This window comes from Anabrus simplex, chromosome 1 (assembly GCF_040414725.1).
Source record: "Anabrus simplex isolate iqAnaSimp1 chromosome 1, ASM4041472v1, whole genome shotgun sequence".
In the NCBI taxonomy this organism is placed as follows: Eukaryota; Metazoa; Arthropoda; class Insecta; order Orthoptera; family Tettigoniidae; genus Anabrus; species Anabrus simplex.
Window position 1 is genome coordinate 1,470,217,885 of NC_090265.1, and position 25,366 is coordinate 1,470,243,250.

General features: G+C 37.4%; 1 protein-coding gene across 1 annotated transcript in view; it reads left to right on the forward strand.

Annotated features, from left to right (window-relative positions):
* The window catches only part of LOC136879522 (zwei Ig domain protein zig-8), a 326,290-nt gene extending 304,627 nt beyond the window's left edge, over positions 1-21,663 (forward strand). Inside the window, exons 5-6 of the mRNA XM_068226031.1 lie at positions 8,092-8,219; positions 19,383-21,663. Coding sequence (XP_068082132.1) covers positions 8,092-8,219; positions 19,383-19,510 — 256 coding nt within the window. The 3' untranslated portion in view covers positions 19,511-21,663. The remainder of the gene's footprint in view (positions 1-8,091; positions 8,220-19,382) is intronic.
* Positions 21,664-25,366: the final 3,703 nt, after the last annotated feature.

Consider the following 25,366-nt stretch of genomic DNA (forward strand, 5'->3'; position numbering starts at 1 on the left):
TCTTACACTAAATTCGTGCATAGCATGTATCTAGTGACAAGTCCTAGTTTAATGGTCGATTAAAATTAATTGTTAGGCACGGAGAAGAGAAAACATAATTTTGCATCGGCAGGATGAACTTTCGGTTAGTCAAATTGAATATCTAGTGTTTTAACCGCGTCACCTCACAAACCCCACTCGCAAACAAGTGGCGTGGTCAGACCTATGTGAGTGTTTTCATGTAGTCGCGAGTTTTTTCATGCTGCTTATTTCCATTTTCCCAGCTGAATCCCTTATTCCCTGATTCTAACAAACCAGACAGCATTATGTTTATATGGCCTAGGAATCCTTTCATTTTCGCAACTTTCTAAACTTTTTCTATTCCTATCACCGGTAGGTTAATAATCCGAGGGATTGTATCTATTCCATTTTTTTCTTTAATCGGTGTTAGCGGAAATAAATCTCTCTTCGAATTTTCGTTGAAAGTACAGTGGTGGAATCTTCAATGTATCCCGGGATCATGAATTTCTCATAACCGGACTATATCAACAACTGAAAATGTAACTTATTTCCTGCAAATGATGAACTGCCTAAATTGAAAGCAGGAAATACTGAATAAACCGTGAGGTGCGGTGCGGATGGTTTGTGTCACGTAACTGCATATATTGAAGGCAGGAAACATGAGGTGCGGTACACAAGATTCGTATATATTTCTTAAATCATCAATGCGGTAGTATGTAGAGTACAAACAAATGGTATCATAAGGAAACGGTCAATATGTTAATGAGAATTTCACAGTTCTAAGCACATAATTTCTAAGGTTTTGATGCGGACTGAACACAGGTGATTTACGCATGCTAATACACGTTGAAAAATTAACAAGGATCCATATACAAATCTTACACTTCTGGCAAGTCGGACATCCTACATTTTCCACAAACGTATTAAAAATCATGAAACTGGATTCCGGCCCTGATGGTGATCATTTATCAGTGCTTAAATGTGAGTGAACCGTATCATTACTGACTCGTTAAAAATTATTTGCAGGGAGAAATTCCTGCCTTGTACACCTCTGACGACCTCGAATATGTGAGAGATGTTAACCACGCAACATCTTTATTGAATGACTAAGTATCTCATAACATTTTTGGAAAGTATGTTAAAAAGCAAGGAGTAAAACTTCAAAGAGATAAATTCCATCAAAATCTTAATTCACAAGCTTAGGAAGTTTCCGTACTTTTCACGTTGCTCCCTCTAAGAAGAATGATTCCAATCACAATACAATTTCACTAACTCACCATCCCCTTTGACGCGCCAACCTTCTTTCCAGATATCGATGGCTTTCTTTTAAAACCTCGTATGTCCAAATGTTCTTCCTACCCATTACATTCCTTAAGACTGGTCACGCCTCCCGGTCATATATTTGTATGCAGTCCATCAGAATAATTTTCGCTGTGCTCATTTTCCTTTGCTAATGTCTAAAGGAAAATGGGCCTTTCCGTACCGAATTTTAGGGATGTTGATTGCATGGCAAATTTACACACTCCTACAGAACAATGTATTTAAGGTTCATTTTCCTTTACAAATTGGCAGAGGAAAATGACCATTACGAAAATTATTCTTTTGGACTGAATGTAAATATGAGACCAGGAGGCGTGACCAGTCTTAAGGAATATAATGGATAGGAAGAGTATTCGGACTTACGAGGTTTTTAAAGAAAGCCATCGATATAATCCTACAGTTTCACTCCCAACGCCGTAGCGTAAGTAGTACCAACTTGCACATAATACTTGGTGTTACAAGTTCCAGTTTCATAGCCTGCTTGTGACACACGGAAACTCAGAACTTAATGAGAACTTTGGCATCCACTAGATTAACCTCCCAACTAGATTCCTCACTAGAGATGGCGAGGGAGAAAGGTAATTTAAACTTACTTAGGAAAGCTTCAATTTACCTTAAGTACGAGGATTATATTGGTGTTTCACTGAGGTCTCTAATTAGAGACATATCGATTATCCATCCCTTGAACTTCAATGAATCTAAACCATTAGAAAGGCCTTAGTTAGTTTGGAGTCCATGTTAGAATGCGAGTTTGTACATATAAATGTCTCTATACATGTAATAGTATTATGGGTCATCAACAACGAACGATCCAGAAACTTGTAAGTATATACTGTGCCCTTTTAAAGGCAACAACTGCGGTGATCTCTTCTTTCTTCTGTGCGCCGGCTGCTCCTGTAATAAATGACATGTAAAATCATACTCACCACTGCATGTAGACTCTTCTTTCTCAGTCGTGCCCGTCCGTTATCCCCGGAGAGGCCACCCGCTGATAAAGGAGTGAGGGAATGAAAAGAAGGGGTAAACTAACTAAAATGACGGTACCCAAGACTGAATTAAAAATTAAATAAAAGACTGATTTATTAAATAAAAGCAAAGTGCGAAAATTGAACGTAAATTGAACTAGTGAAAAAAATGTAAACAAATGAAATAACAGTGACTAATAAAATATTAAAGAGTAAGGATCTGCCTTGCAAACAATCATAAACTGCCTAAGTAAACTGACTGAAGGTCAAAACACCTTAATTAAAATATACCAGACTCTGTTGACACTGTCTTCAAGTTAAATAAAATGACTCAGTTTAAAACTCTGGTCAGAAAGACCACCTTCTTGAAATGCAGAATTACATTACGGAGAAAGATATCTCCCAAATAAATTTAAAATAGTTGACTCACAATAAAGTAAAATTAAATTCTGTTATGCCATCAAACCACTGACTTATAGGAGTTATAAAATGTTTAACACCTGTTGCTCATTTGGTAAAATACCCAAATTTAAATAATCATGGACTGCACTAAGCAAGTGTATTACTTAAGGAATAAATTCGAAGAAAACAGAACAACCATGAACATCACACTTCCTTTCCGACATAACCATTGTCTTATACAAAACTTCATGATTAAACCAAATTAATTATCGAAACATCACTCTGAGTGTATCCAACCACTCATCTAAATTTTAAACTTCATTTGCATGTCTGTGATAGACTGGACTTCTTAAAATAAACAGAAATTTAGGCCAAATGCCTGATGTTAACATTATCAAATGATAGCGATCCTTGTACATTAAAATTTCTATAGAATTTTGCCGCTGACTGCGTTTCATTATTAATTCATATTCGTGGTATCACCACTAGATGGAGGCAGATGCCATCTTATTTACCATTTATTGCGGCAGTTTTATACAATTGGTTTATTTAAAGATCGCTTCATTTCAAAATAAAAATGTAGTGGATTTTAAAAGAAAGTTTGGTAATTACTTAGATGCCTGATATGAGCATACCACTACCATTTCGACTGTGACATAATCGATGATCCAATAAACCTAACATCTGAAATGGTATTTACATCATTACATTAATTAACGGAGAAACACTGCTCCGACAAAAAATACAGAGATCAAAAAAAAAACTAGCCTAGCTACACTTATCTATTTACAACAAATCAAATATAAATAATTCACATACGCTTGCGTCCTACAAATAAACGGTAAAAGGTACAAACAGAAAAGAAAACAAAAAAAAAGCAAACTGGATCCCACCATCGCGGCCTACTGGAAATTAAAAGGATAGAAAGCGCAAAACAAAATCGGAGTCACCAGAAAAACATACCCCGCTGCGAGTAGCAAAATGAAATATTGCGAATTTGATAGCAATCTCAAACTTCAGACGATAAATGTCTGGACATGATATTATTTAACCTTGATGGACAAATTACTGTTACTTCACGTCATCCGTGACTCTACATAAATATTCAAAACACATTGACTCGTCGCTCTGTTCACATTGTACACTGGCTAGCATTTTTATCGAGCATCTACTTTCCCTGGAATTATTTAAACAAATACAGGCTCCTGCCTGTAGTATCGTAACCCATGTCGTAACACATTTAACACACGTGGTTAAACTCTTTATTTCACAATTCTTTTTACTCATCAATTCGCGACGTCATTATTATTCATTATTCTCACAACACAGCCTCGCTCGTATCCGGCGGGCACAAATATCTGTCGTGCACATTACGGCTTCTTACGACAAATCAAGACATGGTCCCAATATCATATTTCCATCATCAACGTAGCTCATCAGGGATATTAATCATCTAGCTCGATCTCTCGATCATTCACTGTTAACACATCACAAAAATCACAGAGCTGACTCATCAATGGCGCTCACCGTTTCTATCAAAACAAAGAATGACGAGATTGCCTCTCAAAACACAAATGTTGAAACATGCGCCACTGCAACTACCCAGAAATAAAAATTCGCGTCTACCAAAAATCGTCGCAAAATACGCGGGATAAGTACAATCAAAACCGGACATCAGAAGGATGATTCCGCAACATAAAACAAGCTGAAAGCGCAAACTACCGAAATAAACATTGAAATCATCGCGACGGCGTCCCCAAGATCAAAACTCCAACAAAATCGACTCAAAACCAACGATCTAAAATCATGATGAATAATAATAATAAACTGACATTACACTCGTAGATCCAATATCAAAGCTGCCTAACTGTCAAAGTGACATACTACAAAATCAACCATAAATACACGCAAACAAACATCTACTTAAACAAAGTGCACAAAATAAGCCTATCTGAAAGTGCAACATAAACATTATTATTATTATTATTATTATTATTATTATTATTATTACTATTATTATTATATTATTATTATTATTATTAGCAGTATTATAAAACTGTGAATTATTTACAACCCTACCTAGTACTCTAAACTACATTGATCATCGATTTTGCCACGGTCCTACATATTTATTTACATTATAATGATGCTCATACCTGTGATGGTGGAGGCAGGTCGGTTCACCCACCGGCCCCGGTCATGGTGGAAATTAGAATTCCATCTTCAAGCTGATGTGGTATTCCAGATTTTTACACACGCAAATTTGACACATTCTTGCCATGCCGTGACACACGTTTATATTAGCATAAACACTCGTATTTCTCTCACTCCAGTGAAAGTTAGAAAATGCCACTGCAGACTCCTGCCTGTTGTGTAGAAGGATGGTCGCCTCGCTCTCTACCTGCAAAACACCTGCTGGCCTGCTCGCCGATCCCTCAGCTCTGTTTACACTACAGCTTACAGTACATTCACCCTACTGGGACATAACTGTCTCCTCAAGGTTGACTATTGCGGTCTCCATTGAAGAAAGTCAATCACCTTCCTGTCTGTCTTTACTGGTTTCTCCCCGTAAACATCTCGCTTGCCAAACAGTTTGTAGAATGGTAGAAACAAGCTAAAATACAGTTTATGTTGTGGAGAAAATTTTATACTGATCTCACATGTAACACTCCCTGCTGGTTAGAAATGTTTTTATGTAAATATGCTGAAAAACATGGACTTGTTTCCCTCGACTAGTAATGTGAGTTCATTTGAGTTCAAAGTGTAATTCTTGCCTACTCTCCCTGAATTTACAGTAAAAGTCTGTGAAAATGTTCATTTTCTGAAACGCTATTCTCCCAAGTAAATAATACAAGGCTTTCTAAAAATGCCTACAAGTGTCTAATCGCTTTCTTACCAGCCAAAATAAAGCTGACTAAATGCATTGGCTGATACACTCTGTCACTCTGTCGAACGTAAATTCACTGAGAATACTGAAATAACACTAAAAGTACTCAAGACAATAGCTGAAAACTGAGAACTCTGAAGACACTGAGAATGACTCAAAACACTGAGAATACTGAACGACTGAGAATTCAGAACGACTGAGAGCTCGAAACACTGAGAATACTGAACGACTGAGAGCTCGAAACACTGAGAATACTGAACGACTGAGAATTCAAAACGACTGAGAACTCGAAACACTGAGAGCTCGACCCTGTGGTCGCTGGGTTTTGTAGAAATTTCTCCCACCACCTGGAAAATAGTTCCGTGGAAGGGATGTGGCGTAATAATCTAGTCCTCGGGAGCGCTTTCTCGTACATCCGTAGGTTATGGTTTTCAAAATTTATATGCAAAACTTCCTAAATTTTGTCCGACTCACATGTGATATTGCGCCGCGGGAAATGATCATAGGATAATCCACACGACGGTGCGCGTCACTGGTGTTATTTTCTTCCGGTGGATGGCCTCATCCTGCCATGACAGCTCCTTCTTCTAGATCCTATTACTCCTCCGTGTGAAGTTGAATTTTAATAATTAGGCACTAATTAACCACAGATTGGTACTGATAATTCACCAAATATTATAAAGAAGTCAGGACACTGTTTTTCACTACCACATCGGGCTTCAGATCGCGAGATACTGACTGTAGATTTCCCGGTATGACAGCTCATTCAAATTTAGAATTTTCTGATTGGCTGAGACTTTCGCGCCCTTCCAAACGTGGGTGCATCCGCTTCCTCCCAAGGATTGGCGGTTATAGTCGTTGTCCTCTATTGTCCTGGCCAAGTAGGTCAGGCTTCAGCGCGTGCTTTTCTCGTGAGAACGACCCGCAAGTCGCCACTCCCCGGCGGTGTCATAAATTTTATTGGAAGGATGGTTTACAATTTGGTCGTGCCTAGAGAAGAGTTTCATGGATTCTCTCGCCGTCTGACTGGCGCCAGAAAGTTCCTTTGTGACTGCTAATTTCACAGCCTCACTGTGGTATCTCATATGTGAAATATTCAATTTAATTGTGAATTAAATTAGGCCAAATTCGCTTATGGGTGCAAAACATTAGTGTATAAATGATGTTCTATAATTTTACTCAGGATAAGAAGTGCCAGTACCAAAATTTGACCGACTGAGTAGTCATTACCACATGATTGTTTGCATGCGTGGCATCATGGGCGATGTGAACACCCTCTCTGTATACACAACGAGTTCAGAACTTATTCTCAGAATAATAATTGTATGAAGCATACTAAAAAGCTCCAGCCTTAAAGAATTAATAATTTTATCGATTATACTACACACGAAAATCAATTGGAACACTAGTTTTTATTGTCGGTTTTTGAGTTTTGGATTTAACTTTAGAAGCTGTTTCACTACCAAATATAACACATGATTGCATTGAAAATAATTGTTATTTTAAATTATACGCTTAGAGGATTGAAGTACGTTTTATGCTGAGGAAATACGCCCCCTGTGGTTGTGAAGGTCGGTTCGGTTTGGTCCTTAACGTCACGGACAGTTCAACTGGACAGTAGGGTGAGAGCCCACTATCTGCAAACATCAGCTCCCTTGTGTTGACTTTAATATAATCCTACACAGAGAACAAATGCTAATTACTTAGACCAACATTCTAAATACACCGACAATTAGTGCAGAACGGTCACTTCAAATCTAAATATATAAAAAATAGTTGGGCCTAAATATTGTAATTTCTGACGCCGTTGCAATGAGCCTGACTTCTATTGCAACGGGGCTAAATGACCTAATGGTTTTGCTCTCTGATCCAAAGAGATAACAATATGCAATGTTGAAAGGCTGAAAACTCAATGCAGATGCTTTCTTCTTTCGGAGTTGTAGGTTATACTAAAACAAGGTAATTTTTCCCTAATATTTTATTCAAAATCGTAAACAAGAGTAAAACTCTAATTCCTGTAAATGAACCCAGTATTTATTTTTACTCAAGTACTTCACCATTCTATTTTATGGTTAATTTAAAGTTTCCGGAGGTCATTTATGGACTTTTCTCCCCCGCAACATTTCACAACCTTCGTGATAATATCCTTTTCCCCGCTACGAATCATAACGTTACTTTTCCTCCTTGGAGGCAGGCCTATTCACTCTGGTACATCATCATTTACGCTCGCTCACGAGAGACTTTTCCATGTTACAAACGGATGATTCCCCCATGTGCAATAAGCGATTGAAAGTACGCACCGCTGCTCTGTGTCGCTTGCACTTCCGTCTCGCCCTCTTGAACCGTGTGTCATGTTGTCTGGCGCGAGCAGTATTGTGGGTCAAAATTTTGTTTTAATAATAATTTTAGAAAATAGCTTTTATAATTGAAAACTTTTACATTTATATGGTCACTGGTATTGTTACTGTTCTTCCTCTTCACGTTAAAGTAATTCAATAATAACTTACTTCGTTTCAGCACGCAACCCGGTGGAGTGACTGCAAGTCGCCTAGTCATACCTCAGGCCGACAAGACGCATTCCGGAACGTACTCCTGCTCCTTGTCCAAAGACTCCGAGGTCTTCGTTCATGTTCATGTTCTAAACGGTGAGTTATATCATAGTGTTTGTTAACATCGGAAGTCTTAAAACGAAATCATCTTACGAACTAAATTCTATTCTCCCAACGTAATCGTTTATCTTTTTTTCATATTCTAAACCAGCATCTCCTGACATTCATCTAGCGCTATGTCTCAGCCGACCACCATGGCTTTACAACAGGTGACTCTTTTCTAACAAACCTGGCCACTCTGCATAGTTTGCATCATGTGCCATTGCAGCTAAATTACAGCTGGATATCTGCTACGTAGAATTTTGAAAATCTTCTGTCGATCATACTCTGCTACTCCATAAATATTCATAACTGTTTAACGTACATATCAGTCTTCTGACCCTTCTTGCTTCCTTCCTACATAACCGTTGGCAGGGAGTGGTAATATAAGGCACATAATTCTCATGGTTAACAGTCACCTTCGGTGTCCCCTTTTGCCCCATTTTGTTTTTTTTTTCTTGTGAACGATCTGCTGTCCAAACTCAAACATAATGAAACATAAAATACCCTACTCTTTGTTGACAACTTCAACAAATTTAGGGATATCCAGAATGCAGCAGATGCAGCTCTTCTACAGTCCTCACTCAACGCCTCTCTAACTGGTGTTATTCTTGTATACTTATAGACAATCCAGAAAAATGCTGCCACATTACCATAACCTTACGTAAATCTCTTCTACTGATATCATATTACCTACTCGACAAACCCATAACCGTAGTTGAGAAACAACGACACCAAATTACTATTTAAAAACCACATATAAACATATACAACAAAGGGTATGACATTTCTATCGTTTCACAAACATCTCTGATCGAACTGCTCTTCACCACTTCTTCCCCACAATTATTCAACCTCTTTTGTACTACTATTCAGCGATGTGGACAACAGCCACTCCCCTTCAATATTAAGCAGTTAGACAGAGCAGAGTCCATCTTTGCTGTAAATTGTAAGGAACAGGAACCTCGTGCTCAGAAATCAGCCTACGCAGCAGGTATTACGGGTAATAAATGCGTCAACGTTACATATTAGGAACAGGCAGCTGACCTGAGGTTCCTCGCTGGAATCTTAAATGGGAATTACGGCTCGGAATATCTTGTCTCTCTCTTCTCTCTCCCAGTTTCTTCCCGCTCCACTCAAAGGTGTTCTCCACATTCCCCACACTCAGCAGAAAATATTACAACGATCCATTCTAATTCGCTTACATTCTCTATTTAATACTATCCATAACAGACAAGAGCTTGATATAACATCAAGTAAATGTAAATTTCAGAGGCGTGTTATTAATCTCTTAGGAACAAGTTGATGTGAATTGGTTTTACCGCCATTTTGACCTGCGAAGATGCTTTTCGACTTGGACAGATCCTATTAGTTGACTGTGTACCTGATCTTGTTACTCATCTGTTATATTTGTTAAATACCGTTAAAAGAACTAGGATAGCATTTCGCCTTCAATGACCTATGTTGTATTTTTTTTGTTGTTTTGTATTATTGATCAGTTTCTCTTCAACAAGATTCTAAATATTTTATAGGTACCAAATATTTTGCCACTCAGAGATCTAAACTATAATACAGTACACAATGGCGAACACATTCTTTTTTTTTAACGAAGCGCCAGTCATTTCAGTAACGAATTATTGAACTCAGTACTATTCTCTCCCAGACATTAATAACCAGTCGTTGGCGAGTATTTATTGTATCCATTACTGATATATGCTGTTGCTTATTCATAAAATAAAATAAGTTCAGTCCCATCTACAGTATATTTTTCAAAATAATTACTATACAAATTACTGTTCTGTACTGTTCTTTGAGTCTCCGACCTATAATACTGTTTTGATGCACCTCTCACATCTCACTATCCAGTACTAAGCATTTCCCTTTTGAATTAATAATAAGCCCGACCCCTATGTATTCGTCCTCTAACTACATCGTAGACGTATATGTAATAATAATTCATTATGCAGACTTTCTTAATTATAGCCTGGTCTTCATTTTTGTGACAGTTTCTAAGATACTATTTCTTACCGATACCAAATATTTTGTTCCACATCATTGTGATATTATGACGTAGATTTGCAGTTATCATGTTTTTTCAACTCTCCGTTTAAGAAATGCTTAACGATCACTTCCATTTTCAACTCTACGTATTTCACATGCGGAAAAGTTTTCTTTGGTTTTACGTATTTCTTTGTCTTCTATTATAAGCTACAGTTGTTCTTCCTGTAATGAGAGACATCTAAATAGGTGATGAACTCAATTTGCAACAAAGCGTATATGTTATTAGTAGATTGCATAATATAAGGTACAGTAGACCATCTGATTATGTTATAAAGAGTTTTACTTAAAATACACGAAATTTGTGATAATACTCCTCACATTCGATAACTACTGGACACGTACAACGGACATGAATAACAGTTGATACTGGGTGACTAAAATGTGTGTGTGTGGCCAAATGACAGTCTGAAGCACAATATTTATCGAGAACATGTGCCAGTAGACGTGTTATTACACCATGTACTTAATGATTATGCACAAAATTGTGTATGTTATTCTAAATACCAAAATTCTAATTAAACTGTATCCTCGTGATCCCTAAATGTAAAAATCACATGGTAGTTTTGCCTGCAATATCCACTATGTGCAATATTTCAGCTTAAAACTTTTGCCGGTAAGATTTTCTCGTTTAATATGCAATATTGTGCGAATAAATTCAAGTAATTCTTGCTCTTGAAGATATATGAGCTATGGGTCAGTATTTCAGACAAAACATTATCATTGCGTATTTCTCGATGCAACGACGACATCTTTCAGTTATATTAATGTGCATAGTACCTATAGTTCGAAAAATGCGTCTACTAATCTATATATATAAAAGAACTTGTCCTGACTGACTGACTGACTGACTGACTGATTCATCATCGCCGAGCCAAAACTACTGGGCATAAAGAAATGAAATTTTGAGGATATATTCATATTAAGATGTAGGTGCTCGCTAAGAGAGGGTTTTTGGATATTCCGTCGCTAAGGGGGTGAAAAAGGGGTTGAAATTTTAAAATGAGTGTATCTATATCTCAAAACTTTAAAAGTTTACAGATGTAAAAATTGGTATTTAGAATCTTCTTTAAAAATAAGGAAATACGTATTTTTTTGTTTTCAGAAAATCCCAATAGGAGGGGTGAAAAAGGGTGAAAAATTGGTTGAATGCCTTTAATCAGGATTCCGGTTCTTTTATCTCAGAAACTGAAGGTATTACAGACCTGAAAATTGGCACTTTTGATCTTTTTTAAAAATAAAGAAACACGTATTTTTCTGTTTTCGGAAAAACCAATTAATGGGAGGGTGAAAAGGGGGGTGAAATTTTAAAATGAGTGCATCTATATCTCAAAACATTTAAAGTTTACAGACGTGAAAATTGGTATTTAGAATCCTCAATAAAAATTAAGAAACACATATTTTTTTGTTTTCGGAAAATCCCAATAGGAGGGGTGAAAAGGGGTGAAAAATGGGTTGAATGACTTTAATGAGGCTACTTATATTTCAGAACCTGAAGATATTACAGACCTGAAAATTGGTGTTTGGAATCTCCTTTAAGAAGAAAGAAACACGTATTTTTTGTTTTTGGAACAACCAGTTAATGGGGGGGGGTGAAAAGGTGGTGAATTTTTAAAATGTGTGTATCTATATCTCAAAACTTTTAAAGATTCTAGATGTAAAAATTGGTATTCAGAATCTCCTTTAAAAATAAAGCAACACGTATTTTTTTGTTTTCAGAAAATCCCAATAGGAGGGGTGGAAAAGGGTGAAAAATGGGTTGAATGCTTTTAATGAGGCTACTTATATTTCAGAACCTGGAGATATTACAGACCAGAAAATTGGTATTTGGGATCTACTTTAAAAATAAAGAAACAGGTATTTTTTCATTTTTGGAAAATCCAAATAATGGGGGGTGAAAAGGGGGGTGAATTTTTAAAATGAGTGTGTCTACATCCTAAAACTTTAAAAGTTTACAGATGTAAAACATAGGTATTTAGAATCTCCTTTAAAAATAAAGGAACACGTATTCTTTTGTTTTCCGTAAATCCTAATAGGAGGGGTGTAAAAGTGTGAATAATGGGTTGAATGCCTTTAATAAGGATACATATATCTCAGAAACTGAAGATATTACAGAACTGAAAATTTGTGTATGGGATCTCCTTTAAAATAAAGAAACACGTATTTTTTTGTTTTTGGAAAATCCAATTAATGGCGGTTAAACAGGAGTGACAAATTGGGGTGAATTTTTTGAAAGACTATATCTACAGAATATCTGAGAAACATAAAATGTTACAGACGTAAAATGTGGGTATTAGGAATCTCATGTAAATGTAAAGAAACATAGGTGATATGTTTTTGGAAACTCCATTTAAGGGGAACTAAAAATGGGTGAAATTTTAAAATGGGGATTTCTACAGTATCTCAGAAAACTCAACACGTTACAGAAGTAAAAGATGGTATTTTTTAATCCCTATTAAAAATAAAGAAACGTGTATTTTTAGTTTTCGGAAATACCACTTGGGTGGAGGGGGGGGGGGGGGGTAAACGTGTTTGAAAATGGTGTTGAATTCTTTTAATTAGGCTACTGATACCTCAAAAATGAAGATGTTTCAGACGTAAAATTTGATATTTGGAATCTGCTTTAAAAGTAAAGAAACACGTTTCTCGGAAAATCCAATGAAGGGGTGTGGGGGTGTGAAAGAATTGAAAAATTAATTGACTTAATTGTATGAGAATATATACATCTAATAAACACTAAAGTTATTACAGACGTGACCATTGGTATTTGGATCTCTTTTAAAAACAAAGGAAAACGCGTTTTGGGGGGAACCCATCTTGGGGGCGGGAGTGAAAAGGAGTTGAATTCCTTTCACGAGGACACATAAATCAAAAACTGAAGAAGTTAGAGTCGTGATAATTATTGGTATTTAGAATATCCTTTACTATTAAAGGAACAAATATTTTTTGCCGGATAATTCACTTGGGGGGGGGGGGGGTGGAGTGTGAAAGGAAGTGAAAGAAAGTGAATTATTTTTATGGGGATACTTATATCTCAAAAGTGAAGGTAATAGACGTGAACATTGGTGTTTGGAATCTCCTTTAAACGTAAAGAAACACGCCTTCCTTTAATTCTTTTTGGGGGGGGGGGTTGTTAATAAACTGAACGGCGGTTGGGTGTAAAAGGAGGTGAGACCAATTGATTTTACTGTTCATAATGTACTTATAAGGAGCCTCCGTTGCTCAGGCGGCAGCGCGCCGGCCTCTCACACCTGGGTTCCGTGATTCAAATCACGGTCACTCCATGTGACATTCGTGCTGGACAAAACGGAGGCGGGACAGATTTTTCTCCGTTTACTCCGATTTTTCCTGTCATCATTCATTCAAGCAACACTGTCCAATATTTCATTTCATTTGTCATTCATCGATCATTGTCCCAGAGGAGTGCTTCGGCAGCCGGCACAATTCCTATTGTCGCCGCTAGATGGGGCTTTATTCATTCCATTCCTGACCCTGTCGAATGACTGGAAACAGGCTGTAGATTTTCGATGTACTTATTCTGATAATAAATCGATCATTTTTAATCTTTCCTTGGTTCGTTTTCAACAGCCACCTTTTCCTTCGGAGAACGTTCTTAGATTACAGTGGATTCTCCTGGCATATAAATAAAAATTTAAACAAATTTGAAATGAACGATAGGAATGAGACTGACCGTGAAATTGTTCACCTCTATAATAAGGTCAATAATGCACGGAAGTCAGTCATTCGTATCGTCAGAAATCCCGTACACTTGCCTATCCGCGACAATTGTGCTGGTCACATTGTCAACAATGACAATGGCAGCAGGTGTAATTTACCGAAAAGTAGCGGTCTTGCATCTTGCGGTGGGGTCCAGAACATCTACTAACAATAATAATAATAATAATAATAATAATAATAATAATAATAATAATAATAATAATAATAATAATAATAATAATAATAATGTTCTGGACCGTCGTCAAATGTGCGGACCGCGGTGGAAACAGGTCCTGGACGGGTAATGACTAAGAATGCAGTCCGGCCGCGGGTTCAGTACCGCCAAGGCACCCAAGACGACACCACGCCGGATCTCCTGAAGGATTTGATATATATTAAACATGCTTATAGGAAAAGTTGGCAAAGATTTAGGGACCCAACAGACCGGGTGGAATACCTGGACCTAGCCCGGGAAGTACGAAATCGATTGCTGGAAAGAAAGATTGAAAATGGGAGGAAACTTGCCGTAATCTATTAGAAAACGAGTCAGATGGCGAATTTCGGCTGATTATATATAAAACAATAACCATTCAATTCTAAATTTCAGTGTAATACCGTAGCGAAGCACGGGTATCTTGCTAGTAATGTATATAATGTCTACATTAGGCATGGATATTCTGAAGCTGTAAACCTGTAATTCAATGTAATAGTGCACATCTGGAAGTAAATGAGTATCAAAAGTTGACATAGTATTGTGTGACAGCACAAAACTGGGGTAATTATATAGTCACGGAATTACAGTCTTTGTTTATAAAGTAATATCAAAATATTACTAGGATACCGAAAATACAGGAATCGCTCCTGTCATGTATGTTACTTATAACTTGTGAATAAGATATCCTGAGTCCACACAACTTTTACGCCCGTAAATCAAAGTTGGTCTGATAAAACAGACCGGTGTAAACATAGTTTCATCCAGTAGCCGAATTTTTTCTTGCAGAATACCGTTGGTCGCATGTTCACTACATTAGTTTTGCTGTACCTTGATTCAATCATACTTACTATACTATCATCCTGAGAGAACACACGTCAACATTTCTTGAACTGATCTAGGTGTTCCTGTTCCGTATTCCTAACCTGACGTTCAATTCGCTTTTATTCTCTACTGATATCGCTTTAGTCTTGGGAATACTAATTATGATGTCATACTTACTGCACATATTTCCGAGTTCGAATATATTAGATTGCAGGCCTTCAGAAGAGGCTGCCATTAAGACCAAGTCGTCGGCATAGGACAAACTACTCAGTATATTTCCATGTTTAGTAACTACCTCCCTTCCCTTCCTGCCATCTTATACCTTCAAATTGATGATCAACCTAAACTATGACCAACAAAGGTGAAATACTACCGCAATGTCTAAACTCTGTAAACACCTTGATGGGAGAATTCATTCCGCCATCAATTCTCACTGCAAGAAAATTGTTACCGTGAGTGCCTTTGATTTCTTTCAATAATCTGAACGTATCCACGTAAACTCTCAGTTTAGTTGACACCTCTTCCTCGGTATTCTGTTTTATCGCTGTAGAACAAACCAAGCCTCGTATGTTACATTGTTCTTCCTATTCAGAATTATCCTTAAGATTTGTCACGCCTCCCAGCTACCCATGGAAATGCAGTCCTTTAGAACAATTTTCGTGGTGTTCAGTTTCCTATGCATGTGTATAAAGGAAAATGGTCGTTACCGTACTCTACTGTAAGATTGTACGTATCCGTGACGAATGTACTCACTGCTACATTTTCCTTCATACATTCGCACAGGAAAATGAACGCAACATTGTTTAGATTGAATGCATATCCATAGGTAGCTGGGAGGTGTGACCAGTCTTAAGGAACATAATGGAAAGGAAGAGCAATGTAACATATGAAGTTTGGTTTCTTCACCGACGATATACCTTCTCTAGATCTACGAAACCTAAATATAAGTATCTGTTCTTTCCGTTGCGCGTTAACTGGCTCATACTGAAAATCTGATCTTGATATCCCTTCTGTGGATTAAAATTACACTGGTTTCCTTCCAATATTCTCTCAACTATTGATCGGAAACTTCCTTACAAAACCCCAATTGCTCTTGTCTGAAATACTGATCAATGAAATACCTCGATATTTGCTACAATTCTTCCTCTGCCCGTCCGTATATATAAGTGCAGTTACTGACTTCAACCAATCAGAAGGTATCTTAATAACAATACGTGCTAATCTTGTTACTCTGTGCTATATACCCGCCTTCCCACTAGATTTCACCATTTCGAACCTAATTAATTTCTGCTGCTGGGGATCGGTACAGTAAAAAACCTTCAAAAATTTGATTTTTCAAATTATTTTTTAATGTTTAACTACACTCTTCTAGTTCATTTTGGTGAAAGAATTATTTAAATATCTGCACTCCTATAGGAGTTATGATTTTAAATGCTAGACATTGCATAGGATATTTAGAGAATTCTGAACGTTCTGGAGTTAAGGTATGGCGTACGGTACAGAACATACATTGGTGAAGGTGTCACAAAGTCATTCAAAGCTGTGTAAGATAAGCAACAGTATAGTCCTAGTGTATCAATCACCAAAGCTGAATGTGTTGAACATGTTCAGAAACGTATGGGCACACGACTGAGAAATATAAAGAAAGAATTCAAGGGGAAAAACATTCAGATGGCTAATTACTGTCTGGAAAGAAGATACTGACAGATTCTGCAATAAAAAGCTCTGACGACTTAGAGTGGTAATGCTATAAGAAGTAACTCAACATCAGTAAATGATATGAGAACTGCTATCTGGGCTATTTAGTACGATAAAAACTCATCTGATGAAAATCCATTTCATTACTTCTGCCTAGAAGGAGATAATACCTGGTGCCCGTATCAGCGCGCTGTCAAGGCAGGCAGAATTCAATAATACAAACACAAAAACACATTACAATCAGCCGTTATGGATGTGATTAAGCCTGTTTTCAAGGATTTAGTTGCTACTAAACTGTTGAAAAGGTATTTAGGAGGTTATACACAGAATGCTAATGAGTCTCACAATGCTAGGATTTGGAAAATGTACCCAATAACTGGATTCTGTGGAAAGACAACTGTGAAGATTGCTACAAACGATGCAGTTATGACATTTAGTGGGAGTGAAGAGTAGGTTGGCTGCGCTGCAAGAAATGGGCTTGAATCCTGGTGTCTTTTGTGAACGTGCAATGCTACAAGAGCACGTGATGCGTATGAAGTCTGCTGAAAAAAGGGCATGAGAAGCCACAAAAGGGGCCAGACAAAGCAGAAGAAAATTAATACTGGAATATGAAGCTGAGAAAACGGTTTTAGAGAGAACATTCTATGCCTCAACAGCATTTTTGCACACATTGGAAGGCTGATGTACCTTTACAGGCGTCATCTACCTTTGGAGCTCATTTTCTCAGAACTGTATTTTTCAAAACCATTTCCCTTGTAACTCCTAAATTATATGGTGTATTGCAATGCCACTTTTCTCACATGATCTTAGTGACATTGTCTACAAAACTGACCTAACTCATATTCCTAGGGTTGATAATTGTTTGTAAAAAAAAATATCTACATGCAAAAAAAATGACCAAAATATGCAATATTTAAGTAGCACAAAATTAAAAATACTAATTTGGCAAATATAATTCTGGAAGTGGTCAGTTTTGTAGCTGTCACTTCAATCAGTACACTTAAAAAAGCAGAACACTAATATATTGATAAATGGCCCAGCTATGACGGAAACGGTGAGTACAGACACACAAGGAGCCACCATTTTGAATAATTAATTGGTGAATTCGATAATTCCAAAATCAATTCTGAGATATGTGCTTGCATAGCAAACATGTAGTATGCTTCATTTAGAAAGTTTCATTGTCATACATACAGTAGAAGCTGATACATAAGTTATTTAAAATGTCCACATTTTGAAGGTTGTTTACTGTACCCATCCCCTTACAATGGAGTTTATTAACCATCCTTTTTCTTAATTCGTCAAGCGTGCAATCACTAATGTCACTGTCCTCCTCCTCTTGAGCTTATTTGTTCGTGGGGTCAAGAGAAAGATTTCCTTTGACGTTGAGAAGATTTTCAAAACATTCCTCCTACGTGCCCAGTGATTACTTGTGTTCTACTACGAGGTCTCCTGATTTACCCAAACATAGTTCATTTCTTTCCCTCGCTTTTTAAGATTAAAGTCGTCCAGAAAGGTTTCCCTGAAAACTAAAAACGATTTCCAGGTTATTATCGAAATGTCGCCATGATTTATTCCCAAATTCTGCAATTATTTGTTTCGTTCTGCTTCTTTCACCTACTCACAATTTCCTGCCTGCATCAGACCTTTTTCGGGGCCATTTCTGATACGCCTTCTTTACACGTTTACAAGCTACTTTACATCATCATTCCAGCAAGACGTTATTAAAAAACGCAGTTGTTCCTAAGTATTAGCTTGATGTTGCCAGTACATCATCATTATCATTATCATTATCATCATCATCATCATCATCATCATCATCATCATCATCACCCTATGCAACATGTTTTATCCCTCTATTCTGAACCTGGCTACTGTCTGTTGTTTGGAACTTTCCAGTAGTCATATCCATTTACTTCGGTCTAATTTCCTTGTCCTGGAGATTCTTTAGCCCTACTCGTCTGAAGACTGATTTAACTTTTTCTATGGTAGCTTAGAGATTCTATACTACACATCATCGCATTCCGTGGAATACTAAATCCTAAAGGATTAACTGATTTCAAAGTCAATTATGAAATAGCCTCTTATAGATCTGTTGTCCCTACCCTGCCATGTGTAGCGGTGAGTAGTCTTATGTTGGAAGAATATATTCTTAACTGCTAATGCAATTCTAGTACGAAATTCCAGCAAGCTCTTCCCATTAATATTATCTTCCATACAATCCCCATCTTCTCATATCCTACAGTTGTATTTCCTACTCTCGCAATGAAATCTCCCGTTAGCACTATCCGATCCTTGCGGTAGACACTGACTACGATGTTACTAAAATTTGTCAAATTCATTTTCACCTGGACCTTCGCGAGGTGAGCAGACTGAGAGAATTCTCATCCTAATTCTTCTAACAGTTAAATCTATCTACATCATTCACGCATTTACGTGTGTAACAGGAACTGTGTAGCGTACACCAGTATTCCTGATGAACAGTCCTACCCTGTTATGCTCTCCCCTTTTAAACACCTCTTAAGAACACGTCCTATTCTTATGTAATATTCCATTTTAATATGCTAAGTATTGTTCTCCCGATGGAGCCTTGTCCACGCCTGTTTTACAGTTCCTGAATAAAACTGAATAAAACTTTATCTTGTTCACAGGTGAAAATCAAGCCGCAGTCCAGCACGACACATGGGGAAGCTCGGCGTCCAATCACGGCGTGGAATTTCTCATTTGGATTCTAGTATTTATCTCCTGTGCCATCAAATGCTTGTTATTTAACGCCTAAGAATGTGAGGATTGTGCGATCTGAATAACTTTCCTTGCATATGAAATACAATCGCGAATGGAGAATGCCTAATGGAGAATTACAATTTCAAATACGTCAATCCCCCATGAAACTACTTAATTTCAGTAAATAAGGAGATTTTTGTATATATTTTAAAAGAGTAAATAATAATAATAATCCAGACAATGATCTGTTGAACACGCATTGTAATGTCTTGTGGGAACTGAACGGATGGATTAATAGGTACAATACTTGAGATATAACAAGAAAATGAGAGGAGCCATGTGAATTTTAATTTAAACAAGTACTTCCCTGTAGGTCCTTACAAAATTTGACTAAAAGGGCACACAACGAATGGTGGTGGTGGTGGTGGTGATTATTGCTTTAAGAGGAAGTACAACTAGGCAACCATCCTCTATATAACACTAATCAGAGGGAAAAAATGGAGGGGGTCCGATACTTCGAAAATTGAAGATATCGACCAAAATAAGAGAAGGGCCACGAAGGGCGTGAAAATGAAAGACTCCCTAGCCCTCGCAAACCTAATAGCGTCGGGGTCGGAAAAGAACAAGAGTTGACCAAGAGAGGTCGGATAGGATAGATGAAGGTGAGGAGCCTGGCACAAGTAAGTGGAAGCAATGCCAGGACTCACAACGATTGGTAGTTCTGTTGACGTCAGTGTTAAATGCAAACAGATTTTACAACATTGGAACTAATGACTAAAACAAACAGTGAGAGGTTTATAATTGTTGGGAATGCGAGTGCAATATCTAAGTTATGCTCATAGTATTTATTGAATCGATATAAATATTCCAGTGTTTTCTGGATTAATCGTGACGAATTACAATTGATGCTACAGTTCTCCAATTGTCACAGAGGAAATTTAAAATGATCACATATTATAAATATCTGTGTCAGTGAATTCCAAACTTCAATATTCAAAATGAATGAAAGGATTCCAATCTGGTTTGACAGAGGTGCTAATTAGAGTTCTGTTATCGTATAATCTTAGTCAGCTAAGGTTTTGTACAAATCGAACTTACAATAATCCACAAATATGAAAGGCTGGCATACTGGTTTGATAGAAATGCTTTTTTAGATCAAGTTTTTTATGTATAAGTTATTCAGAGACAGTCCCTATTCACACTGCATAGTGAGTCCTTCTACACTGATGAACATGATGATAAAATAATTATGAGGGTGATTATTTCACAGTGGTCCTCAACATTTTTATAGAATTACCATGTTCCGTCGATCACTGATTTAAGACAGTATAGTATTAAGCACTTGCTGAGACGTAAGAGTAATTAACGTACTTTCGACTAGAGAAAGACCTAGAAAATAACTTGAGATCCAACACACAAAAAGCCGTTAAATGACGTGTTCTTTCAATGATCCATTAATACACCTGAGGTTCACTAATCTTACCTCAGACAGATTTTTAAGCTTCTTTACAGTACTTGTTTGTTAACCTGAAACGAAAACGTGCCGTAGTACTCACGATTAATTCGATTTTATTACCCACCAGTATGGTTTACTAATCACTGCCTTCTTTGCCTGACCCAATATTACTTTTTAATTCTGCGTGGCATTAAGCTGTATTTCTCATATGCAAAGTTAGTTTTATTCAGCCTATTTTAGCGTGCTAACATTGATGTATTATCGTATACAGCAAAATATCTACTGCGGTGCATTACATGGTAAACATTGCCACAATTGTCTACATGATGAAAGTGCAAAAGAATGACGATGAGACTACTAGTGATGTGTTTAAGAACATTTTACAAACATTGGATAAGTGTGGAGTGTTTGTCAGTGCTAAGCCTTGATTTTCATGTTGAACACATAGACGGACTGCAAATGAACTTACCTATATTGTCTACTACTAAATATATATGAGAGTTGTAACAGGTATATTAAAATTGAATTGTATTATCACAATGACCATGAACTGCTTCAGCGTATTGTATTACAGAGAAGACTACGGTTTTGAAAAAAATATGTAACTGATTTATTTTTATGAGTTAACAGTTGTCGTAAAACTGTTGATGGAACTCCATGCAGATATTTGTCATAGTGTAAATCATAGAACTTTTCAAATAATGAATTGAACATTTTATTCTAATAAATATAACTTTTATTTCATGCTCCAATCCATGATGAATAACAGGCTCTAGAGAGTGGCTTCTGATAACGAGAGTTAAGAATACCGTCATTGCCGGGACAAAACCTTCTATGTGATAATAATTTTGGAGATATACTGACCCGCAGCACTTACATTATGAAGAGTGACAATACCTTGACAATATTCACACAATATTGCACCTTAGTTGACAGGACCTTACCGGCCAAAGTTCTAAGCTATAGTATTTCACATAGGAGTTTTCGTCCCGGCAGCAACGACAGCTAATTTATTCTTACTTTTAATAATGAAATCCCAGTGACGTTTTGGGATAGAAAGCACATATTTTTTTCGGATCAGCTGACAACTCTCATGATCACTACAGTCTTGCGTGGTTAATATTCATTACGAATCGGTTAACGTACTCATCAGGAGAATGAGGTAATTTGTGTAATTTTTTCCTTCCTTCCTTCCTTCCTTCCTTTATTCCTTCCTTCCTTCTTTCCTTAAGGTAATAAGCTACCAAGAAATATGCGCTACAGATTGTAATCGTGAGGATTTGTTAACATTGAGTATCATTTGCAGAAACTCAATACAAATAAGGAATAACCAATAAAGTGTTTGTCTCTTCCGGTGATTAATTCATTTTTGAGAATAATAATAGTTCACTACACTTTTGAAGGAAAATTTCTACGCCATTCATTATTTTACTTTCCTTTAGTTACATTGATGTGTAGTAACGCATTCGATCGCATCATTCCATTGATTGATTGATTAATATTAATTTTATGTAGCCTCCGGAGAGAACTGGTGTGTGCCTCGCTAGTAGATGCCCATGGGTGACATACTTATCCTGCTGTGATAGTGATGACGATGATGATGATGAGTTAGCGAGAGGGTGAAGCCCATTGTCGGCACGTTCAATACTCCGGCTGAATAACACCCCGGGGTCTGCTGAAGTCTTAAAATTCCCATCTGATGGAGGGATCACTACCAACAGAGTAAAATTACCTCACTCCATGTGAACACTGCCAACTTATTCTCGATAGAACTTGCTTTTGCTACGGAATTTAGCGATTCGAAACTGTATACCACCACATATTCCCTGTTGGATGGCATTCTGATGGTGAAAATTGTTTCCAACAAGGGGCCTTGAACTCGTTACTCATGGTGTCAGTCCATACAGACTTGATGCTTTAGATCTCATGGCCACAAGAGAGGTACCGCCCCCGTTGAAAATCTGCTATTACCGAGGTCTTCTTCAAGGAATTTGTCCAATAATCGTAAAGTTCTCCAGGTTTTCTGTTTCTCTACGGACATAGTGACCAGAGAAGTGCAGTTTTCATTTGAAACGTAATGCTAAATCTACTCGCCATGTAGTTCCAGGAAGGGCATCCGGTCATAAAAACTCGCCAAGACAAATTCATCTCATCTCAAACCCGACCGCGCAGAGACCGGGACAAAGGTTGAACAAACAAAACAAAACATACGACACAGAAGTCTTGATGTACGTAGTTCGACCTCATGCCGATAGATACAGCTGAATACCTACATCATCATGGCGAGTGAGACAATTATTTCGCTACAAGTATCGCATTTTTCTTTAAAAATTGCAGAAGTCGTGACAGTGAGATGTCCATTGTATTTTTCTTGAAAAGTAGACACAACAACCTATAAGTTATACTAATTTCAGCAATTGAAACGTTCCCCTTTTTCCAATACCGCTGTGAATGTCGGACAGAATTTGGCACTTAATATAATATACTGCATAACTAGTACGTATGCCTTTGCTGGCGAGATGTAGTGTTTACAGTGCACTGTGCCTTCTGGTATGGAATATATCAAACTTGTTACTTTCATTGACCTGTCTCAGTCTCATCCTAGACTTTGACAAGATGAAAGTGATTGAGGTATGAGTGATGCTAGTAATACCATTGCTTATGCAGCCAGTCCCTGTTATGAATGGTGTGAAAATATCGCTCATAGGGTCGGTTGGTGCATGAATTTCAGTGGGCTTAGCAGACTGGTATGTAATAGCAACGGGTGGCTCGGTGAGGAAAGCAACGGGATTCTACCTCACTCCTCATTTCCCTAGTACGCCTCTTGAGTGACGCCTAGGCTATTTATGACAGCTGTTGGCGGAGCTGCAGAGGATCAAACCAGCCTTTGGTTTGAATACCCAACATACAACTAGTATGCCATACATCCATTCTAATCTGTTTGTCATATTAATCCCATTGTCTCATTAGGTCATTCTTATTCCACGTGCCTCTCCAGAGCTAATTGAAGACGTCCTGCATACCTCAGAACATGATCAACCAACCTTTATCGCCAAAACGTTCTCTGATAACATATTTCGAAACCCTTTACTCTCTTTCTTAGAGCAAAATTTATTTTTTCATACTCCAATCGTGTATAATGACACTTTCTGGGCCAATGAAAGGTAAAACAATATCAACACATTTCCTTCTTGTGCAATGGTGTAAATACAGTTATCAGTTAGAAAGCCATTTTCTGAAATTTTGTCTGCCCCAATGATTCATTTCATCAGTAATTAAAATAAGTACCGGTAACCGTTATGCTTTCATACCCTTATACATAATTTACTCTTCAAAGCTACCGAGTTAGGAACACGCGACACTATGTGCTTTTTACCAACATAACGCGATATATGAACGAATCCTACAAAGGTGTCTGTATAGCAGTAAAGTTCGTAACCTGCATATGCTCTAGACTGTTAATGCACACAAAGTCAATTTTAATGGCAGTCGAATATCGTCACTTAGAAGTACTGCCATGCAAACTACACAGATGTCGTTATATTTAATTTTAAATTTTTATCATTAATGCGTATTGCACATTAGCTCTGAAGAATACATGATTTATACAAATAGCATGAAACTTGACATTCCCTAAGAAATCTCAGAGGATTGAAGTCAAATAGGAAATACAAACCTAGAACAGGTGAATCATTTCATCTACTTAGAAACTGTATTCTCACAGGTTGGTAGCATAGTAAGTGAAATCGACTCAGCGTGTAACAAAGTCAATGCAGTGAACCTAGTTTCTATTTAAATAGTTGGGTAAATGATAAAACCAATCAATGTTGAATCAGCTGGCATAGCGATCATGTCAATGCACGTTGCAAAATAATTCACCAGCTGGTCATGTAGCTGTTTCTCCACTTTTTAGTTCATCCTTCTTAAGGGTAATACTACCATATATCTAATTCGGTAGTGACGAGTGCTCCCCAGCCTTCCATTAAACTTGAGTTTCTTTATTTCTCCAGCGGAGCAGACACTACAGGCTGATCAGATATGCTTCACTCCGACGCGCGGTTTTCGTACTGTGGGCGATCAGGCGCTCGTCTGCCGCCTGAAATTCGAATATAGTAGCGGGAGGATAAATCATACAAAAACAATAATAAGATCAAAACTTAACACATTATGAAGGAGGTGCTGAAACCACACGTCTACATTTTCTGACACTCCGTTAATAAAACGCCCCAGTTCACCATGAGGAAACTCGGCAATTTCCTGACGAATGCTTTGTATAAATTCTTGAATGGAATGCAGGAACGACTTGTACACCAAATTTTTAAATTTATCCCAGAGATAAAAATCGCAGGCGAATAAATCGGAGAATTGAGGTGGTCACAAATACTTGTTAATAATTCCTTCCTGTGGAAGCACTTTATGATATTCTTTCACGGCTTTAGTCGCAGTGTGAGTAGT